At 42.0% G+C, this 22,972-nt stretch overlaps 1 protein-coding gene across 2 annotated transcripts in view; it reads left to right on the top strand.

Annotated features, from left to right (window-relative positions):
• brip1 (BRCA1 interacting helicase 1) overlaps positions 1-22,972 on the top strand; it is a 200,265-nt gene that overhangs the window by 41,570 nt on the left and 135,723 nt on the right. For both annotated transcript variants that reach the window (XM_068008500.1, XM_068008498.1), the window contains exons 8-14: positions 1,140-1,361; positions 1,490-1,689; positions 2,984-3,116; positions 4,838-4,992; positions 10,312-10,477; positions 14,608-14,745; positions 22,403-22,564. In XM_068008500.1, the coding sequence (XP_067864601.1) occupies positions 1,140-1,361; positions 1,490-1,689; positions 2,984-3,116; positions 4,838-4,992; positions 10,312-10,477; positions 14,608-14,745; positions 22,403-22,564 (1,176 nt within the window). The remainder of the gene's footprint in view (positions 1-1,139; positions 1,362-1,489; positions 1,690-2,983; positions 3,117-4,837; positions 4,993-10,311; positions 10,478-14,607; positions 14,746-22,402; positions 22,565-22,972) is intronic.

The raw sequence follows: 22,972 nt of genomic DNA on the forward strand, positions 1-22,972 counted from the left end.
TACAGCTAGAGAATGAAGCCACCAATCCGGATGGTACATCAGTTCCTACCTCCGAGTGCTCCTGCTACTTGCAGCTATGTTTTTGTTAATTAAAGGTTCAACTAAATGAAAACTACTAACATTATTAATTATAATAGTGCTTAATTGTGATTTTATTTGAAACAAAATGAAGACTACAAAAATACTTTCCCTCAAAGGTAGTGTTTTTTTAAAAAAATACACATACATCTGTAGTATAAAAGTTCTGTATAAATAAGAATGGATAGTTATATGATGTAAAGGATTGAAGAGTGACTCCAAAATTGCTGCTTTGTCCATGCTAACCAGGTGGCCCACACAGACCAATCTGTTTCCAAAATCAAAACAGAAACCTGTATCAAGTCCACTCTTCTTCACCTTCAGTCTTCATGGCCAGCTCCAGTAACCAGCTCTGTGTGGCCTTTAGCCACGCGATGGCAATCCCACCTCCTGCTCACCTCTCATTTGCTTTGGGCCCATCTGCTTCCCACACGTTCCCTAGCTTTGCACCTCTTTGCCCCCCACTGATTCCCTCCGCGACTAGACTGCCTCCTGTCAGCTTCCTTCCAGCTGTGCCTCTCGTGCCCTCTCACTATCTTGGACCCACGTATTTCTGTTTCAGGGCCAGCAGAGTTTTCCCTGTGACTCTGTGAGCAACTTGCTGCTTCACAGTGGAGGCAGAATTTTTAAGCACCTATGTAGGGTCAATCAGTATCGGGCAGATCGACTGATTTTGCCACTGCTTTAAAAAGAAAACGCAAAAGTAGCAAGATTGGTGCTTTGCAAATTAGCTTATCTGTCCGTCCCAATACTATGCAAGCCTGTGCAGCTGCTTAAAACTGCAAATCCTGATAGAGGCACTGTGACCAAAGACTGCTCGTGAGAAGAAAAAAATATGTTTTTTTTAAAAAACTATCTTAGCTGATGTTCCTTAAAAGGATTGTCTCCACATGAACCTGTTGCTTATTTTCCATTGTAAGATTTCCATTTATAAATAACTAACTCCACCCCTTTGTTGACAAAACCAGTTCTTGTTAAAATGCTGCATACCGTTGTACATTGGTTCAGTATGATCCTTTCAACTCTGCAGTTAAGATTTTATGTTTGTTTTCCTATTACAGGGAAAATCATGCCGTTACAATCTGGGTGTCCATAGAATAAATGAGCAGAAATCTTTACAATGGATTCATGGTATGCATTTGGCTTGGGACGTTGAAGAGTTGGTGAGCCTCGGAAAGAAGCTTCGTGCTTGTGCATACTATGCAGCGCGTGAGTTAATGAAAGATGCAGACATCATATTCTGCCCGTACAATTATCTTATGGACCCACAGATAAGGGAGAGTGTAAGTGCTTTTTAAAATAAAATATTTATCACACAATTTCTTTCTCCTCATAGAGCAGACTGGTAATCTGCATACTTTACTATCGATTGTTATTGCTTCTTTACATTTATTTTTTGGTCTTGCGATAGATGAAGATTAACTTGAAAGACCAGATCGTTATCGTTGATGAAGCGCATAATATCGAAGACTGTGCACGGGAATCGTCTAGCTATAGTGTCACGGAAAACCAGCTGTTGTTTGCTCGAGAAGAACTGGACAGCATGGTCCACCAAAACATCAGGAGAAGTGATCACGAGGCACTGCGTGCAGTCTGCTATAGTTTTACCAAGTATGCAACATTTGGCCTGTGATGAGTTCTATTTAAATATATTTATTAATAGTGTTACTTCATTTTAATTAACTGCTAAGGCGTGATAAAGATGCAATGAGAAAATTACAATTGTTCATCCTTCGATATATACATCATCACATTTCAGTTACGTGGAGCATCAGAACTGTTAGTGATATCTGCTCTTTTTATTTAAAAAAAAAAGCAGAAATTGAATAGAACTGCTCCCGCAAACTCCATAGTGTATATAATGTTTAAAAGAGCATGTGTAGGAGTGATTACAAGGCTGCCATCCCATCTTGTGGATCACATGGTTGTAAACTGATCATGCTTTGCTGTCCCTGCTTATGACATATGTGAGCCCACTGATGAGATTATTGCTCTGGTATTTGCTATTCTTGTGTTTTCAGTTTTAGGACTTTTATTGTGCAATATTGTAAATGACAGATACAGCTATCTTTATCACTACCTTTCCCTCCAAGAAGAAAACTAAACTGCCCACCCTGGATTATAAATGATGGTCAGTCCACAGTTTAATGTATCCAGAAAGCAAACAAGCATACATTTGGTTTTTATCCGAGAAAGTGAACTAATTCATTTTGGATTTTCCCTAAAATGTCTTGTGTAATTTGCTTTTTCTCAGATCTGTGCAAAGTTGGCAGATTTTGTTGAGCGAGGAATATTGGTTTTCCTAAAGAATTAGGTGGCCAACTTTTGAAATGTGTTGTATGCTGACCTGTTTAAAGTATGCTTTACTCGTGTGCATGCTAATGTTCTCATTGTAGTTACAAGTATACTGTGCGAGAAATATTAAAACCCAGCTTATCAATGTGACTTTTGACATGTTTTGTTTCCAATGATTTATTTGAAATTCAATTGTAATTTTTCATTACCTCTCTGATTCCTTCCATTTCTTCCATTTTCCCTGATTCATTCATCCCTTTCCTCCTTCATTCCATAGTTATCTAAAGTTTTGTTTCCTGGTTATTTTGTTGACTTGGGAGGCAATACAGCTTTCTTAACATTGCTTTGCTTCACAATATTTTCACTTCTTGGATCATTGGCATCTGATTTAAATATGACACTCTGGTGCCATGAAAGCAGAACTTCAGTGGAAGTTTTATGAAGCTCAAACCCAAACAGTTTTCATCCTAAGAGGAGGAAATAATACCAGCTGACCCTAGAATGTCATTGCTCAGTATAGACCGATTTCTAATCAGTAAATTAGTGATGCTTTTGTAGACTTCTGCTGTAGCTATTAATGGTTGATTGTGTAAGTTTCTTGTTTTTGTAGCTGGCTAAAGGAGAGCTCTGGCAATCTGGTGGAGAAGGAATATGAAACATCCTGCAGGGTCTGGAACGGGAAGGAAATAATAAATATTTTTCATAACTGGGGATTAACCAGTGCTACATTTTCCATTTTACAGGTAAGTTGGTTATTTAATAAGAGTAGCAAGGCTTTGAAAAAATATGAAGCCTTTGATAAAGTATGAAGCCTTCTGTATTTTCAGGTTTTGAGCTTTGTTTGTAGTCCTTATCTTGCTCTCCCTACCACAATCGGACTAAATGCTAGCTGAGACTTCAGTGTAAAAAAACTTCCAAAGAATTAGAAGTTAAAGCAGTGTTGCTGTTAACTAGTTTTCAGACCACTGACATTGGCAGTGATTTCACATATACTGAGTTGGTGCTCTTGTTATAACTTCCAGGAGATGTCTGGTAATTCCCCACAGTGAGGGAGGGAGAACTGGAGGCTGTGGTTATATTGTTAGGCGCAGACTATGATTTGTAACTGGCAAGATGCCTGCTACGTAGCCTGGCTGCGTATCGCATCCTCCCTGCCAGGAGAGAGCTCCGTGCATCAGCAAGTATTTTTCATTTTTAACTGGTTGATTTCTTGTGGCGTTGCACACAGGAGTTAAGACTAAATGTAGTCTTCTTTGGGATTAGAGGCCGGAGGGATAATTGAACCATAGCCTGCTATTCAGTCCCCATTTTAATGTCACACATTCGGTCCTTATTTTTCTATTTACATTATAAATTCCTATGTCCACATTATAATGGAAACTGCTTATATCAACATGTCACATTGTAATTACACCCCCCTCCCTCCCACTGGAGGTGCTGCAGTGCCACAACTGGTGGGAGGATGTAATTATAGTGTAGCAAGTTTACATAGGCAGTTTCTGTTTTAATGTGGATGTGGAAATAGTTAACAGGAAGTGTATGTATGATATTTAATATATTAATGATGGTTTTAGAGGTGAGTGGCAATGTTTTCTCAAAGCACTAAAGAAAAACTCTGCTTAAGTTTATAAAGTAACCAGAAAAACCATTGGTTACCTGAGCACTTTTTAAACCTGGCTTGAAACCACATTAGGGATATCGTCCCCATGACATTGAAACCTGCGGTCTTCTGGAGTCAGATCAGAAGCTGACTCTAGAGTTTATACTGTTACTTTTGTTTCACCAGTGGTACAGAAGTGGCGATATAACTGTATCCTTTGGTTGCTTACACGCCACCTTATGGTCAATTACAGGTGTTATTTGCTGAGAACTGGGAGCAGGTCGCCTATCTGCCCACTCTCAGTTAAGGAGGGTGTATGAAGACCAAGAAAGGAGATGAGGAGGCACAAAATACAGTTTTAAAAAAAATATAAATAGCAATTTTTAAATTCTGAAACTTGGTTAATTCTTCTGACTGGCAGGTTTAAGTCTCTGCAGTACAATTAGTATTAATGTAAATTGCTTCAGCATTCTCACAATTTAAAAGAAGGAACCAGCATCCCAGGTTTACTTCTGTGGGTCAGGTGGCCTCAACCCAATGACTGATTCATGGATCCATATTTTTATCGGTCGACACTGTTGTCGGTTCCTTGTTGGTTATACTTAGGAGTGCAACTTATGGAGGGAGAACTGCACAGTTGCAGGCAACTGCACTCTTCTAAAGTAAATGTGCCTGTACGTACCAAGTTTTGCAGTGCTGTACAGACTACGACTTGCATTTGGAAGTGCACTAACTTGGGTAGGTGATTAATAGGCAAAAGCCATAACATTATCAGTATACCCATTAATACTGTGTTCTTGAAGCGGTGTTGAGTATTATAGTTTTCTTTAAAATTGTATATATAATTTAACTTTTGATGTGCAGAAACAGCTGGATGCTGTGCTAGAGAAAGAAGAGACGGTACTCGTGCTGAATGGACAGCAGGAATCGGTAGCAATCCCAACTGTAAGTGCTTCAACACAGATGGTGCTGAAAGGCCTCTTTATGGTGCTTGATTTTCTCTTCAGGGACAGCAGCAGGTGAGTGGTGTCTTTTGATGGATCTGTTCAGACTTTGGTAGCTGTGGTTTAAAAAAAGAAACTGCTTTTAAAATGATACGCGTGGTAGAATTTAATAATTAATTGGAGATATATTTCTGTAAACATTTTTATGCTTTGTTTAATAAAGTGAAGGGCAAGGCTGGTAGAAGTAGGGAACCTTGGATGACTCGGGAGATTGAGGCCCTAGTCAAAAAGAAGAAGGAGGCATATGACATGCATAGACAGCTGGGATCAAGTGGATCCCTTGAAGAGTATAGAGATTGCCGGAGTAGAGTTAAGAGAGAAATCAGGAGGGCAAAAAGGGGACATGAGATTGCTTTGGCAGATAAGGCAAAGGAGAATCCAAAGAGCTTCTACAAATACATAAAGGGCAAAAGAGTAACTAGGGAGAGAGTAGGGCCTCTTAAGGATCAACAAGGTCATCTATGTGCGGAACCACAAGAGATGGGTGAGATCCTAAATGAATATTTCACATCGGTATTTACAGTTGAGAAAGGCATGGATGTTAGGGAACTTGGGGAAATAAATAGTGATGTCTTGAGGAGTGTACATATTACAGAGAGGGAGGTGCTGGAAGTCTTAACGCGCATCAAGGTCGATAAATCTCCGGGACCTGATGAAATGTATCCCAGGACGTTATGGGAGGTTAGGGAGGAAATTGCGGGTCCCCTAGCAGAGATATTTGAATCATCGACATCTACGGGTGAGGTGCCTGAGGATTGGAGGGTAGAAAATGTTGTGCCTTTGTTTAAGAAGGGCGGCAGGGAAAAGCCTGGGAACTACAGACCGGTGAGCCTGACATCTGTAGTGGGTAAGTTGTTAGAGGGTATTCTGAGAGACAGGATCTACGGGCATTTGGAGAGGCAGGGACTGATTAGGAACAGTCAGCATGGCTTTGTGAGAGGAAAATCATGTCTCACGAATTTGATTGAGTTTTTTGAAGGGGTAACCAAGAAGATAGATGAGGGCTGTGCAGTAGACGTGGTCTACTTGGACTTTAGCAAAGCATTTGACAAGGTACCGCATGGTAGGTTGTTACATAAGGTTAAATCTCACGGGATCCAAGGTGAGGTAGCCAATTGGATACAAAATTGGATTGACGACAGAAGACAGAGGGTGGTTGTAGAGGGTTGTTTTTCAAACTGAAGGCCTGTGACCAGCGGTGTGCCTCAGGGATCGGTGCTGGGTCTGCTGTTATTTGTTATTTATATTAATGATTTGGATGAGAATTTAGGAGGCATGGTTAGTAAGTTTGCAGATGACACCAAGATTGTTTGCATTGTGGACAGTGAAGAAGGTTATCTAGGATTGCAACGGGATCTTGATAAATTGGGCCAGTGGGCCGATGAATGGCAGATGGAGTTTAATTTAGATAAATGTGAGGTGATGCATTTTGGTAGATCGAATCGGGCCAGGACCTACTCCGTTAATGGTAGGGCGTTGGGAAGAGTTATAGAACAAAGCGATCTAGGAGTACAGGTTCATAGCTCCTTGAAAGTGGAGTCACAGGTGGATAGGGTAGTGAAGAAGGCATTCAGCATGCTTGGTTTCATTGGTCAGAACATTGAATACAGGAGTTGGGATGTCTTGTTGAAGTTGTACAAGACATTAGTTAGTCCACACTTGGGATACTGTGTACAGTTCTGGTCACCCTATTATAGAAAGGATATTATTAAACTAGAAAGAGTGCAGAAAAGATTTACTAGGATGCTACCGGGACTTGATGGTTTGACTTATAGGGAGAGGTTGGATAGACTGAGACTTTTTTCCCTGGAGAGTCGGAGGTTTAGGGGTGATCTTATAGAAGTCTATAAAATAATGAGGGGCATAGATAAGGTAGATCATCAAAATCTTTTCCCAAAGGTAGGGGTGTCTATAACGAGGGGGCATAGATTTAAGGTGAGAGGGGAGAGATACAAAAGGGTCCAGAGGGGCAACTTTTTCACTCAAAGGGTGGTGAGTGTCTGGAACGAGCTGCCAGAGGCAGTAGTAGAGGCGGGTACAATTTTGTCTTTTAAAAAGCATTTGGACAGTTACATGGGTAAGATGGGTATAGAGGGATATGGGTCAAGTGCAGGCAACTGGGACTAGCTTAGTGGTATAAACTGGGCGACATGGACATGTTGGGCCGAAGGGCCTGTTTCCATGTTGTAAACTTCTATGATTCTATGATTCTAATAAGCTAACTATAAAGTTCAGACTATTTGTAATTTGAGCAAATTCCAACTGTAAAGTACAATTTGTAACCATGGTGGAATCTCCATTATCTATGCTCCAATCATCTGCCTGAGTTTTGTAGGACAAAGCCTTGAGTGGGATGGCATCCCATTGCAGTTAACAAACATCAGAGTCCTGTCTGATCTAAATCGACCTTATAACAGAAGAAGAATTATAATTCCATTTGTTGCTTGTATTTTGCTTGACTACATACCCATCCCTAAGGTGTTGGAGTACCATACACGTAAAACAAAAATTTGGGGAATCTTGTTTATCCGCCAATTTCCGTCATCTACCGTAGCATTCCTTTCTATTATGGTCGATAATGAAGTCTCAACTATATTTGGAAAATTAAAAGGCAAGAGAAGTGAAACTATCCAAAAATTCCTAATCTAAATCTGTAAAGAAAATATTTTCCGCACAAGGAATAATTAGACACTTAGATGATGCCATCATAAATTCTTTGCAATTAACTTAATAATAATGGAGTGGTGACACTTTATGCAAGCCTGGTACAGGAGGCTGGAATATGTCAGTCTCTCAGCTAGATAGTTGTGGGTTAATTTTTTTTTGTGGGCTTTGTGCTCATTAGGGTGAGGAATGTTAGTGCTGGAACACCAGTGTCTAATCCAGTGCAGTACACAGTTTCCCCAAGTGGTTGTGGAATCACGACCCAGGATTGTGCTATTTAAAGGTACCTGCAGTGGTTTGAAATTAGTTTTATTAATGCTCATCAAGCATCACTGAATGAAGCTGCTTACAATGAAGGGGGTGTTTCATTTTGATTGCTTCCATCTGTGGATAAAAATAAAAGTGGTTTTAAAATTTTGGATGAAATGTAAAACATTTTAAAAAGCAGGCTTCGGTTTTTGATCGATTTTACAATATTGATTGCATGCAAGATGAGTTTTGTGACTGCTTACCTTAATTACTGGTTGTGGTAGCCCATGAGAGCAGTGCCTCACCTTGGAAAAAAGAAAAATTGACATTGTCCATTTCACTCCAAGGAAATATATTACATTATTGGCAAAAGGTGGGAAGTGTTGTTCCACAGCGATCGGTGCTGGGACCACAGTTGTTCACAATTTACCTTAACGATTTGAATTTGAGAATCGGAAGTACAATTTCAAAATTTGTGGATGAAAGCAAATTGGGGGTATAGTTAATACAAAGGAAGAATGCGTCAAAATGCAAGAGGACATTAATAAACTTGCAGAATGGGCGTGTAATTGGCAAATGAATTTCAATATAGATAAGTATGCAGTGGTACATTTTGATAGGAAGAATAAGGAGGCCACATACTGCTTGGATAATAGTCTAAATGGGATAGAGGAGCAAAGGGATCTAGGGGTACATACGCACATACGAATTAAGAGCAGGAGTAGGCCATTCAGTCCCTCGAGCTTGCTCTGCCATTTGATAAGATCATGGCTGACCTGATTGTGACCTTATCCCTACTTTCCGTTTTCCTATTATAACCTTTGACTCTCTTGTTAATCAGGAATCTATCTAACTCAGCCTTAAAAATATTCAATGACCCTGTCTCCACCGCTCTTTGGGGAAGGAAGTTCCACAGACTCATGACCCTCTGAGAAAAAAATTCTCCTCATCTCTCTCTTAAATGGGAGACCCCTTATTTTTAACATGTGTCCCCTAGTTCTAGTGTCTCCCACAAGGGGAAACATCCTCTCAGCATCTACCCCTTCAAGTCCCCTCAGGATTTTATATGTTTCAATAAGATCACCTCTCATTCTTCGAAACTCCAATATATACCGGTCCATCTTGTCCAACCTTTCCTCATACGATACCCCCTCATCCCAGGAATCAGTTGAGTGAACCTTCTCTGAACTGCCTTTAAAGCAATTATGTCCTTTCTTAAATAAGGAGACCAAAACTGCACACAGTATTCTCGATGTGGTCTCACCAATGCCCTGTACAACTGTAGCAAAACATCTCTACTTTTATATTCCATTCCTCTTGCAATAAGTGACAATATTCCATTTGCCTTCCTAATCACTTGCTGTACCTGGATACTACCTTTTTATGATTCATGTACTAAGATACCCAGATCTCTCTGTACCTCAGAGTTCTGAAACCTCTCTCCATTTAAATAATATACTGCTTTTCTATTCCGCCTGCCAAAGTGGACAAGTTCACATTTTCCCACATTACAGAAACACAAATCACTAAAAGTAACGACGCAGGTTAATAAGGCCATAAAAAAGGCAAATCAAGCACTAGGGTTAATTTCTGGAGGGATAGAATTGAAAAGCAAAGAAGTTATGTTAAACTTGTATTGGTTACATCACACTTGGTGTACTGCGAACAGTTCTGGTCTCCATATTATAAAAAGGATAAAGAGACATTGGAGAGGGTGCAAAAAAGATTCACAAGGATGATACCAGAACTGATAGGATATACTTATTGGGAAAGGCTGAACAGGCTGGTGCTCTTTTCTCTAGAAAAGAGAAGGCCGAGGGGTGACCTGATAAAGGTCTTTAAGGTAATGATAGGGTTTGATAAGGTAGATGTAGAAAAATTGTTTCCACTTGTGGGGGAGTCCAAAGCTAGATGTCATAAATATAAAATAGTCGCTAATAAATCCAATTGGGAATTCAGGAGAAACATCTTCACTCAAACAGTGGTAAGAATGTGGAACGTACTACAAGGAGTAGTTGAGGCAAATAGAATAGCTGCATTTAAGGGGAAGCTCGATAAGCACATGAGGGAGAAAGGAATAGAAGGGTATCCTGATGGGGTTAGATGAAGTAGGGAGGGAGGAGGCTTATGTGGAGCATAAATGCCGGCATAGACTAATTGGGCCAAATGGCCTGTTTCTGTACGGTAGTTTCGATGTAATTCAATGTAACTTGATGAATATGGAGCTATGTTTGCGATTTCAAAGTACTTTTTAACTTTGCATACTTTATCATTCTGACTAAGGGGAGGCTGTGTGATGCCATTGGTAGCTGCTTTTTTAAAAACGATTATATTAATAACAACCGTTTGTGTTTTTTGATGGGGGTTGCAGTGATAAAGCATTAATATTCGTATTTTTGAGGTAGTAAATTGTTCCCATAGATTTGCAGATGACTACAGGGTGGCAGTACAGCAGACTTATATGTGGACAAACCAGCCAGAATTTCCTGATGAAAATGGTTTCTTTGCACGCCCTCGAAACAGGAGAAGTTCACGCAAAAAGGCAGCAGTACTGACCCTCAACTTTTGGTGTTTAAATCCAGCAGTGGTGAGTATAGCACTCCCAATATTATAGTTTCTGTTTTTTTTTATTAAGTCGCACTGTTGGAAAGTCAGTACAGCATTTGGGTAAGTACACAAATGCTGTACTGTGAAACCAATATCTTGTGATTACCATAAAACGTGCTACATTTGTGCGGGATTTTAATTTCAATAATTTTGTGAATTTATTTATCTTCTCTCTATCTGTTTTACCCCTGTCCTCTCTGGCACTCTGTCCCCTCTGGCGCCCGCTCTCGCCCTGCCTCTCTGTCCTCGCCCGCTCTCGCCCTGCCTCTCTGTCCTCGCCCGCTCTCGCCCTGCCTCTCTGTCCTCGCCCGCTCTCGCCCTGCCTCTCTGTCCTCGCCCGCTCTCGCCCTGCTTCTCTGTCCTCGCCCAGTGGGTGGTGAGGATCTGGAACTCACTGCCTGAGAGGGCGGTAGAGGCAGAAACCCTCAACTCATTAAAAAAAAATACCTGAATGTGCACCTGAAGAGCCGTGACCTGCAGGGCTAGGGACCAAATGTGGGAAAGCGGGATTAGGCTGGGTGGCATGTTTCTCAGCCGGCACGGACACGATGGGCCGAATGGCCTCCTTCTGTGCCGTTCATTTTCTATGATTCTCCGATTCTTGCCCTGCCCCCCTTTACTCGCTGGCACTCGCCCTGCTCCCCTTTCCTCGCTGGCACTCGCCCTGCCCCCCTTTCCTCGCTGGCACTCGCCCTGCCCCCCTCCCCTGGCCCAGCCCCTATCTCGGGGTATGGTAGCATAGTGGTTATGTTACTGGACTAGTACTCCAGAGGCCTGGACTAAGAATCCAGAGTCATGAGTTCAAATCCCGCCACGGTAGCTGGGGAATTTAAATTCAATTAAGTAAATAAAATCTGGCATTAAAAAAAACTAGTATCAGTAATGGTGGCCATGAAACTACCGGATTGTCGTAAAAACCCATCTGGTTCACTGATGTCCTTTAGGGAAGGAAACCTGCCGTCCTTACCCGGTCTGGCCTACATGTGACTCCAGACCCACAGCAATGTGGTTGATTCTTAACTGCCCTCTGAAATGGCCTAGCAAGCCACTCAATTGTAAAATCTCGTTTAAAAAAAAAAGTCATAATAAGGATAAAACTGGACGGACCACCCGGCATCGGACCACTAGGCACCGGACATGACAAAGGCAAACCAAGCCCAGTCGACCCTGCAAAGTCCACCTCACGAACATCTGGGGAGAGCTGTCCCACAGACTAGTCAAGCAATAGCCTGACATAGCCATACTCACAGAATCATACCTTTCAGCCAACGTCCCAGACTCTTCCATCACCATCCCTGGGTATGTCTTGTCTCACCGGCAGGACAGACCAACCAAAGGTGGCGGTACAATGATATATGGTCTGGAGGGCGTGGCCCTGGGAGTCCTCAACATTGACTCCGGACCTCATGAAATCTCATGGCATCAGGTCAAACATGGGCAAGGAAACCTCCTGCTGATTACCACCTACCACCCTCCCTCAGCTGATGAATCAGTCCTCCTCCATGTTGAGCACCACTTGGAAGAAGCACTGAGGGTAGCAAGGGCACAGAATGTACTCTGGGTGGGGGACTTCAATATCCATCACCAAGAGTGGCTTGGTAACACCACTACTGACCGAGCTGGCCGAGTCCTGAAGGACAAATCTGCCAGACTGGGCCTGCGGCAGGTGGTGAGCGAACCAACACGAGGGAGAAACCTACTTGATCTCATCCTCACTAATCTACCCATCGCAGATGCATCTGTCCATGACAGTATTGGTAGGAGTGGCCACCGTACAGTCCTCGTGGAGACGAAGTCCCGTCTTCGCACTGAGGACACCATCCAACGTGTTGTGTGGCATTACCACTGTGTTAAATGGGATAGATTCAGAACAGATCTAGCAGCTCAAAACTGGGCATCCATGAGGCGCTGTGGGTCATCAGCAGCAGCAGAATTGTATTCCAGCACAATCTGTAACCTCATGGCCCGGCATATTCCTCACTCTACCATTGCCAACAAGCCAGGGGATCAACCCTGGCTCAATGAAGAGTGCAGAAGAGCATGCCAGGAGCAGCACCAGGCGTACCTAAAAATGAGGTGTCAACCTGGTGAAGCTACAACTCAGGACTACCTGCATGTTAAACAGAGCAAGCAACATGCTATAGACAGAGCTAAGCAATTCCACAACCAACGGATCAGATCAAAGCTCTGCAGTCCTGCCACATCCAGTTGTGAATGGTGGTGGACAATTAAACAACTAATGGGAAGAGGCAGCTCTGTAAACATCCCCATCCTCAATGATGGTGGAGTCCAGCACGTGAATGCAAAAGACAAGGCCGAAGCGTTTGCAAACCACCTTCAGCCAGAAGTGCCGAGTGGATGATCCATCTCAGCCTCCTCATGATATCCCCACCATCACAGAAGCCAATCTTCAGCCAATTCAATTCACTCCACGTGATATCAAGAAACGGCTGAGTGCACTGGATACAGCAAAGGCTATGGGCCCCGACAACATCCCGGCTGTAGTGCTGAAGACTTGTGCTCCAGAACTAGCTGCGCCTCTAGCCAAGCTGTTCCAGTACAGCTGCAACACTGACATCTACCTGACAATGTGGAAAATTGCCCAGGTATGTCCTGTCCACAAAAAGCAGGACAAATCCAATCCGGCCAATTACCGCCCCATCAGCCTACTCTCAATCATCAGCAAAGTGATGGAAGGTGTCGTCGACAATGCTATCAAGTGGCACTTACTCACCAATAACCTGCTCACCGATGCTGAGTTTGGGTTCCGCCAGGACCACTCAGCTCCAGACCTCGTTACAGCCTTGGTCCAAACATGGACAAAAGTGCTGAATTCCAGAGGTGAGGTGAGAGTGACTGCCCTTGACATCAAGGCAGCATTTGACCGAGTGTGGCACCAAGGAGCCCGAGTAAAATTGAAGTCAATGGGAATCGGAGGAAAACTCTCCAGTGGCTGGAGTCATACCTAGCACAAAGGAAGATGGTAGTGGTTGTTGGAGGCCAATCTTCTCAGCCCCAGGACATTGCTGCAGGAGTTCCTCAGGGCAGTGTCCTAGGCCCAACCATCTTCAGCTGCTTCATCAATGACCTTCCCTCCATTATAAGGTCAGAAATGGGGATGTTCGCTGATGATTGCACAGTGTTCCCCTCAGATAATGAAGCAGTCCGAGCCTGCATGCAGCAAGACCTGGACAACATCCAACAAGAGAGAATCTAACCACCTCCCCTTGACTTTCAACGGCATTACCATCGCCGAACCCCCCACCATCAACATCCTGGGGGTCACCATTGACCAGAAACTTAACCGGACCAGCCACATAAATACTGTGGCTACAAGAGCAGGCCAGAGGCTGGGTATTCTGCGGCAAGTGACTCACCTCTTGACTCCCCAAAGCCTTTCCACAATCTACAAGGCACAAGTCAGGAGTGTGATGGAATACTCTCCACTTGTCTGGATGAGTGCAGCTCCAGCAACACTCAAGAAGCTTGACACCATCCAGGACAAAGCAGCCCACTTGATTGGCACCCTATCCACCATCCTAAACATTCACTCCCTTCACCACCGGCGCACTGTGGCTGCAGTGTGTACTATCCATGGGATGCACTGCGGCAACTTGCCAAGACTTCTCCGACAGCAGCGGAAATATATCGCCATTCCTTCATCGTTGCTGGGTCAAATTCCTGGAACTCCCTTCCTAACAGCGCTGTGGGAGAACCTTCACCACACGGACTGCAGCGGTTCAAGAAGGTGGCTCACCACCACCTTCTCAATGGCAATTAGGCATGGGCAATAAATGCTGGCCTCGCCAGCGACGCCCACATCCCATGAACGAATAAAAAAAAAATCTTCTCGCCCTGCCCCGTTGCCTCGACCCCGTCCGGCCCCGCCCTGCCTCTCCATTCTTACCCCCTGTATCCGCTCCCCTCTCTGCCCTCTCCTCCCCTCTCCTATCCACCCTCCCACACTTTTTCCATCTTTCTCTTACATCTTACTTGATACCTGTCACATTATGCAGCATATTTTATGCTTAACCACCCAACAAGGGTATGTGAATTTATTCATTTATGGAAACTGAAATTAAAATTTTTTTGATTTATTTTTGTCTGTAGGCTTTTTCAGATCTTACTAGTGTAAGGACAATTGTCCTAACATCTGGAACATTGTCCCCAATGGAGTCGTTCTCTTCGGAGCTGGGTGTGAAGTTCAGTATCCAGCTGGAGGCTAATCATGTCATTGACAGCTCCCAGGTAACAAGGCACATTATTTATTTCCCAACTAAAGATTCGGTGACCAAGTGACCATAGACAGCCTTGAAATGATAACTGCTCTTGTATTAAGTTGCAACTATTTGTGATGGTGTCACACGTATCCATCCTATATTAAACTATTTATTTGATATAGATGTTGCAGAGAAACTACTTTGTCACCAAACATTGATAGCTAATTGGCCACTCGTAGTTAAGGTGGTTGCTTTCTTTTCAGACTTTTTCGCCATTATTTTTGTATCGGTACATAGAGCTGCTGAAAAGTGATGGAAGATGGAAAAGTGATGACTGGAAATCTGTTTCCAGTGGTGTGCCACAGTGTTGGGTCCCTTGCTGTTTGTGGTATATATTAATGATTTGGACTTGAATGTAGGGAGATGATTGGCAAATTTGCAGACGACACAAAAATTGGCCGTGTTGTTGATAGTGAAGAGGATAGCTGTAGACTTCAAGAAGATATCAATGGGTTGGTGGAATGGGCAAAAAAGTGGCAAATGGAGTTCAACCCGGAGAAGTGTGAGGTAATGCACTTGGGGATGGCAAACAGTAAAAGGGAATACGCAGTAAACGGGAATATATTGAGAGGGGTAGAGAAATTGTATACCTTGGAGTGCATGTATACAGGTCCCTGAAGGTGGCAGTACAGGTAGATAAGGTTGTGAAGAAGGCATACGGAATGCTCTCCGTTATTAACTGAGGTATAGAATACAAAAGCAGGGATGTAATGATGGAACTGTATAAAACGCTAGTAAGGCCACAGCTGAAGTATTGGGTGCAGTTCTGGTCACCACATTACAGGAAGGACGTAATTGCTCTGGGGAGAGTGCAATGAAGATTTACAAGAATGTTGCCAGGGCTTGAAAATTGCAGCTACGAGGAGAGATTGGACAGTGTGGGGTTGTTTTCCTTGGAGCAGAGGAGGCTGAGGGGTGACTTGATTGAGGTGTACAAAATTATGAGGGGCCCAGATAGAGTAGACAGGAAGTACCTGTTTCCCCTAGCGGAGAGTTCAAGAACCAGAGGACATAGATTTAAGCTGATTGGCGGAAGGATTAGAGGGGACATGAGGAAAAACTTTTTTACCCAGAGGGTGGAGGGGGTATGGAATTCGCTGTCCGAATTGGTGGTAGAGGCAGGGACCCTCAACTCTTTTTAAAAAGTACCTGGACCTGCACCTAAAGTGCTGTAAGCTGTAAGGCTACGGACCGGGTGCTGGAAGGTGGGATTAGAATGGGCACTTGTTCTCCGAGCCGGCGCGGATAAGATGGGCTGAATGGCCCCCTTCTGTGCTGTATCTTTTCTATGATTCTATGTCGTCGACAGTGCTATCAAGCGGCACTTATTCACCAATAACCTCCTCACCGATGCTCAGTTCGGGTTCCACCAGGACCACTCGGCCCCAGACCTCATTACAACCTTGGCTCCAGACCTCATTACAACCTTGGTCCAAACATGGACAAAAGAGCTGAATTCTGGAGGTGAGTTGAGAGTGACTGCCCTTGACATCAAAGCAGCATTTGACCGAGTGTGGCATCAAGGAGCCCTAGTAAAATTGAAGTCAGTGGGAATTGGGGATAACTTTTCAGTGGCTGGAGTCATACCTAGCACAGAGGAAGATGGTAGTGGTTGTTGGAGGCCAATCATCTCAGCCCCAGTTCCTCAGGGCAGTGCCCTCGGCACAACCATCTTCAGCTGCTTCATCAATGACCTTCCCTCCATCATAAGGTCAGAAGTGGGGATGTTTGCTGATGACAACATCCAGGCTTGGGCTGATAAGTGGCAAGTAACATTCACGCCAGACAAGTGCCAGGCAATGACTATCACCAACAAGAGAGCGTCTAACCACCTCCCCTTGACATTCAACGGCATTACCATTGCCAAATTCCTCACCATCAACATCCTGGGGGTCACCATTGACCAGAAACTTAACCGGACCAGCCACATAATTACTGTGGCTACAAGAGCAGGTCAGAGGCTGGGTATTCTGTGGCGAGTGACTCACTTCCTGACTCCCGAAGCCTTTCTACCATCTACAAGGCACAAGTCAGGAGTGTGATGGAATACTCTCCACTTGCATCTCCAACAACACTCAAGAAGCTCGACACCATCCAGGTCAAAGCAGCCCGCTTGATTGCCACCCCATCCAACACCTTAAACATTCACTCCCTCCACTACCGGCTGCAGTGTGTACCATCTACAAGATGCGCTGCCGCAACTCGCCAAGGCTTCATCGACAGCATCTCCCCAACCCACGACCTCTACCACCTAGAAAGACTAGGGCAGCAGGCACATGGGAACACCACCACCTGCACGTTCTCCTGCAAGTCACACACCATCCTGACTTGGAAATATATCGCCGTTCCTTTATTGTCACTGGGTCAAAATCCTGGGACTCTCGACCTAACAGCACTTGTTTTTGAATATTTAAATGTTAACAGCCTTCATTATTTCATGACTGATACCATTACAAATTGTTAGAGATTAACTGTCTGGAAACACAAGGCCCTAGTATTCTTCACCACATGGACTACATCAGTTCAAGAAGGCAGCTCACCACCACCTTCTCAAGGGCAATTAGGTATGGGCAATAAATGCTGGCTTTGCCAGTGACGCCCACATCCCATGAATGAATAAAAAAATGTTCAAACAAGTAGGTTGCTAGTTGTAAATGTAATCCATTGGTTGTAAAGCATTTTGGGATGTCTGAGGATGTGAAAAGGCATAATTGAAATGCAAATTCTATCTTTTCTTTAAGTTACCATTTTTCTGTCCTTTCTTAGGTAATATTTGCTAAGGTTTAAATATGCATCTAATACCCCATTTATACTAAAGTTATAAATTCACACTGGTTGTAAATTTGCAAAGTTATATTAATTGGCCAAGCACACTCATCTGACCCTCTCTTTGTTGGGGGAGTTGAGATTCCGATGAGACTAATGAAAGCCTAGTGCAAATCTCCTGCACATTTGACCTGAAATTGAATAGTCAGCGAATGCATTGCGCTTGGAACATAATACTGCCTGATGGATAAACTTGTGGTAGTGGCTGGGTGGAACAGTGGTCTTCTCTGCGAACTTTGTTCAGTTTTCCTGACCCATTAAGTGGTAGACAAATATAAACGGAGCTCCAGATAAGCATTCCTGACTAACTGGTACACAATTTGTCCAGTCTACACAAGTGTATTCAATTATATTTTGCATTAAAAAAAATGTTTTGAAAAAGAATTATTCCTAAAATTTAATTTTTCTGCATTAATCTAAGACTGGTTGATAAAAATATATGTTGAGATCTAGGAATTATTCTCCCTCTGCCTTAAGTACTTGATTAAATATATATCCTTAACTTCATCTGCTTGGAAGCTATTTGTCTAGTTACAGATGAGACTAGGTGGATGAAAGAGTTAAACAGCTAGAAACGAAGCATGGACATAGTCCACACACACAACCCATTAAATCAGTTCAAAGTTCTACATTATGTAGATGCACCACAGGAATGTTTAAGACTTCATTAGTTTTATGCTTTTAACTTGAAATTATACCATCTGGTGAGGCCTGCTAATAGTATCCTTTATTTTGGTTAACTTGAAATAATGAACAGCGCGCATTTTATACAGAACAGAACATCTGTGTACTCAGCTATAATTTAAACCTTATTAATAAATACTGCATTAGATCAAAGCAAACCAGTGGTGAAAATTGCATTCGTCTGCAAAATATTAGTGTAGAAAGTTGACTGGGAGACCACCAAGGTAATGCATACAGGAGCAGATAGCATGGTTGGCAATAAAAGAGTGATATATACACTCTTAAAATTTGCATATAAAATGTTCTGTTTTCATTGCATTGCAAAGCTGTGCGTAAAAAGCAAGGGAATTTTCCAAGTCTATTATTGGTGCACCTGAAAGTATTAGGTGGGGGGAACCTTTTAACAATCCTTCTGCACGCTTTCACTGATTATGCTGGTGTTCCAAGAGCAGTCTGTAGCAGTTAGACAGGATTGCCTGTCTGAAGCTCTGTTTGTACCTTTTATACCCCTAAAATGACATTCAGTTCAGCTTAGGGTGAAAGCAACTGAACAAAGCTTGCAGTAAGAGCTGTCCCCAGTAAGTGCACCTGCAGGATAGCTTTTCACATGTTCACTTATGATTACTACTTCACTTTTTAGTGAGAGAAGAACGTAGTGATGCAATCACTATCACTTCTTGCATAGAAAAAAATCCCACCTTGATAATGTATAAAATAAATGAATACATAAAAATTTGCAAGTCACTTTATTGAACAAATAATTCATCAGCGTCTGTTATTTTTAAAAAAATAATCACTTCTATGAAGTTTCTGGTAGATCAGAGATATCAAGCAATGCAAAATTAATGCCTTCACTCATCCAGTAATGCATTAATCTTGCTCTGAAGGTGATGTGTCTTAGGAAAGTGTATCCATTGCTCTCAGTGCAATAGGTGTGAGCTTCTAACCCCCAAACCCAATAAATAAAATATTATGAAAAAATAATATTTACATTCAGTGCTAACATCAATATCATCATACTTTTTTTTTGAAAAAGCTCATTGTCATATTGGTGCAGCTTCTGATGGCTGCACAGTAAGATTTTGTTCTGATTTTTCTGGCTGTTTGCAAAGGGTAACAGCACTAAGTTGGCTTAGTGATGTGCTGATGAAATAGGTTATGGGTTACGCCACTTGGAAAATTAGCCATGCAATAATTATTAATCTGATGGGTTAGCTGGAGGAATGAGATACTTCCACTGATGCAGGAAAAAATAGAAGGGTAAATTATGCTGAGCCATTCTCATATATCTCCTAGAATTAAAAACTTTGATTCATATAGCACCTTATTGCATCTCTCAAAAGTGTCTCAAACTGATTTACATACAGTGCAGTGACTCCGGTTATGTAGGTAAACATGACAGCTGTCTTATGTACAAGATCCTATAATTATCAATGAAATGAGTGACCAGCTCATTTGTTTTTGGTTGAAGAAAGAATGTTGAATACTAGGGGAACTTCCTGCTAGTCTTTGAATAGTGCCATTGACTCTTTAATGTCCAGTAGAACAGGCAGGTGCAAACTCGATTTAATGTTGCATCCGAAGGACTCATCCTGGAGTGCGATTCGAGGAGACTTGTAAACAGGTTTGCCTACTTGGCCTCTTGGGAATGGAGTTGGAGCTAAAAGTGCAAAAATAAAAATTAACTTGTAAAATTGTATTGTGTTGGGATTAATCGCTACTGTTAAGAATGGAAGTTCAGTTCGAAATGTATTAGGAAGGCTTCATTTTGCTGAGCTTTAAACTAACAGTTCAGCATCAAAGATCATGTTGTAGTATATTTCTGCTTTTTCTCCATATTGCTTCTTGTGCTATGCCATGATCTTGTTTTTTTTTCCCCTTTCCCTTCAGTCCTGATCTTGTGTTTCCCAGCTGTATTCTTAATCCAAAATGGTGACCAAAGCTTCATTATCTTTTACAGTTAGAGCTTCAAAGCTAAATAAAAATCACACTTCGTTACAGCTCTAGTTTAAATGTCAGCAGTTAGGAAATTACCTGTACATCTGTAAATTGTCAGTCAACATCAGTGCTAGAGTACCACTTTATGAGTTTAACAGTGGTTATTAGCAACACAGTTAGCCTCATAATGTCTTAAGTTTTCCTCCATTGGATCTGTGCAATATAATACAGAAGCTTATGTTACACTCGTGTAGTTGAAAAATGCATTGGCTGGTAGCTACCTTAACTGCTTCACTGCTAAAAGTCAGTAACAATTTTAATGAAATTTCAATATCTATTAAGAACTTCTGTTGCTTATAGGTTTCCCACAAGCAGATCTTAAATATGTTTTTAGTACCTCGTAGGATACCACATACATGTAGATTGATTTAATAGTATTTAAGAATATTTATTTGAGCAACGTAAATTGATTTATTCCTTATGCCATAATACCCAACGTACATTTTTAAAAACTTCAAATTTAAAAGCCTAGAAGAATATTTGTGCTATGGAATCACAAGCAGCAACAGTATCAATTAACAAAAAAATTTCTTCCCTCTGCCCCCCCCAATTTTCACAACTCCTTTGCTCAAGGCCCTAATGTATGGTTCTGTGGGTGCCAACAAACTCTGCTACATTTTCCAAGTGGCCATTCTTCATGTTGAACCTGGACAGTGAGAACCTGGAAGACATCACAGCCAAACCTGATATCGTCCTCGTCTGACATCCCACATGCATGTCCCAGCAGGGCTCACTGGGTAGCAATCAAAAGGAGGAATTCTTAATGACACATTCTGATCTGTATGACTTAGTACCACATAACCTAATGCATTTACCTAGTAAGTCATTGAGGGAGCTTGAAAGAAAGTTCTAAAGAGAAATAACATTTTAGTGACTCAGCAATAACCTGGTTAATAATCAACTAATCAAAAAAATTGTATGTGTCATGACGGCTACCTAAATGTCATCAGATTATGTCTTGGGTGATGTCTTGGAGGCTGACTTGTTACCGAGAGTGAAGAAGATTTTCTTTTGTTTTTTGTTTTATGTTTTTGCCACTGTTGTGAGTTTTGGATTAAACTATTCATTAAGAGATCTGAGAAAGCCTATTTTATTTGTCAGTCAGTAGCAGTATGACGCATTCAACATGTTTAAGTATGCTAGGCACTGAGACCCTTTCTTAAAAATTGTGTTCTGCATCTGTCATTTTCCTTAAATTTGGTTTCACTGTGTTCCAGCTATGTGCCTCTTCACTATGGTGATGATCTTTCTGTTCTCATCTGATAGGTCTTACCATTGTTATTTTATTCTTCCCAGATTCACTTACCAGATCATTACTTTTTCTGATTTCACCCCCTTTCTGCTAGCCTCATGTTCTCCATTGCTTTTCCATTTCTAATTTTATTGGGAACCAAATGCTGAAGGCAAGTGATTGATACAGATGGTCAGGAGCATGGCAGCCATGCAAGATGCCACTCCTGGGAAAAAATGTTAGACTTGGCAAGGAAAGGCAAGCAGCTTTGTTATTTCACACTAATATTTATTGTAACAATTGGACAACAGAGTAGACAGGGTGTTGGTGCATTGACATACAATGTTATGGGGGAATGATACGAATATGATCTGCAGCAAAATTCGTAGCATGGCGCATCTCACCAGGAGTCAGCTGAGGAAGCACTTACCAGGGGAGGGAAGGTGCTGGATGTGATGTAGAGAGAGGATATCAGACAAAAGAGTCAGCCCATGTTATTTGTGTACACACTTATTGGTCAGTTATAAAGCATCAGTATGGGCCAAGATTAAGTCACTGTGATTGTTGGAAATGCATACGTGACACCTTGCATGAAAAATGGGGTAAATCTGTTTGGCAGTGGCCTTATTGCTATTGCTAAGTTTAACTGCCGATTTATATTCATGTTTCTCTAAAGGCCACTGTGGGGACATAGTGTTCCTTTAATCTTTAGTAATTAAGTAATCTAGGAATGATTATCTTTGTGACCCATTTTCAATTCATAGGCTAGTTATTTTTGGGGGCGGGATCAGAGAAACTGCAAGTTTTACATTTATATCGAACTATTTATAATGTCCTAAATTCCTGTACACTATAATACTTGTAACCAATTTTTTTTTCTCTCTAGGTATGGGTAGGAACGATTGGGACAGGACCAAATGGACGAAAACTCTGTGCCACTTTCCAACACACAGAGACATTTGAGTTTCAGGATGAGATTGGAGGTTTACTGCTGAAGATCTGTCAAGTTGTCACTCATGGAGTACTCTGCTTTCTGCCTTCATACAAGGTAACAAAATTATAACCAATACTTCACTGATCCCTTGTAATAACTTTGCAGCATACTGTAGCCAAGTATTTCCTTCAGCGTGACGTTAGTCATGGATTTAAGATGGGGTTTATGGTACCGTCTGCCACAAAATAGCGCTTCTATTGTTTTGCACACTTACAAAATATTCTAAATTGTAAAGGGACAACTGTTTCACTATGTAATGCTAGTTTGCATTGTACAGCCAGCTAGCCAGTCATTGTTTTCACAAAACATAATGGTACTGAAGTAAACACTTTTTTCAACACGAATAGCTCCCATCATATCTTTGTACAGCTAACATTTCAAAATCCAAAGGCTGTGCTAAATACACCATATATTTGACATGTTTCAATTTGTTACCAGTTAAGGTAGGTTAAGATGAAGTTA

The sequence above is a fragment of the Heptranchias perlo genome, chromosome 28 (assembly GCF_035084215.1).
Source record: "Heptranchias perlo isolate sHepPer1 chromosome 28, sHepPer1.hap1, whole genome shotgun sequence".
Lineage (NCBI taxonomy): Eukaryota > Metazoa > Chordata > Chondrichthyes > Hexanchiformes > Hexanchidae > Heptranchias > Heptranchias perlo.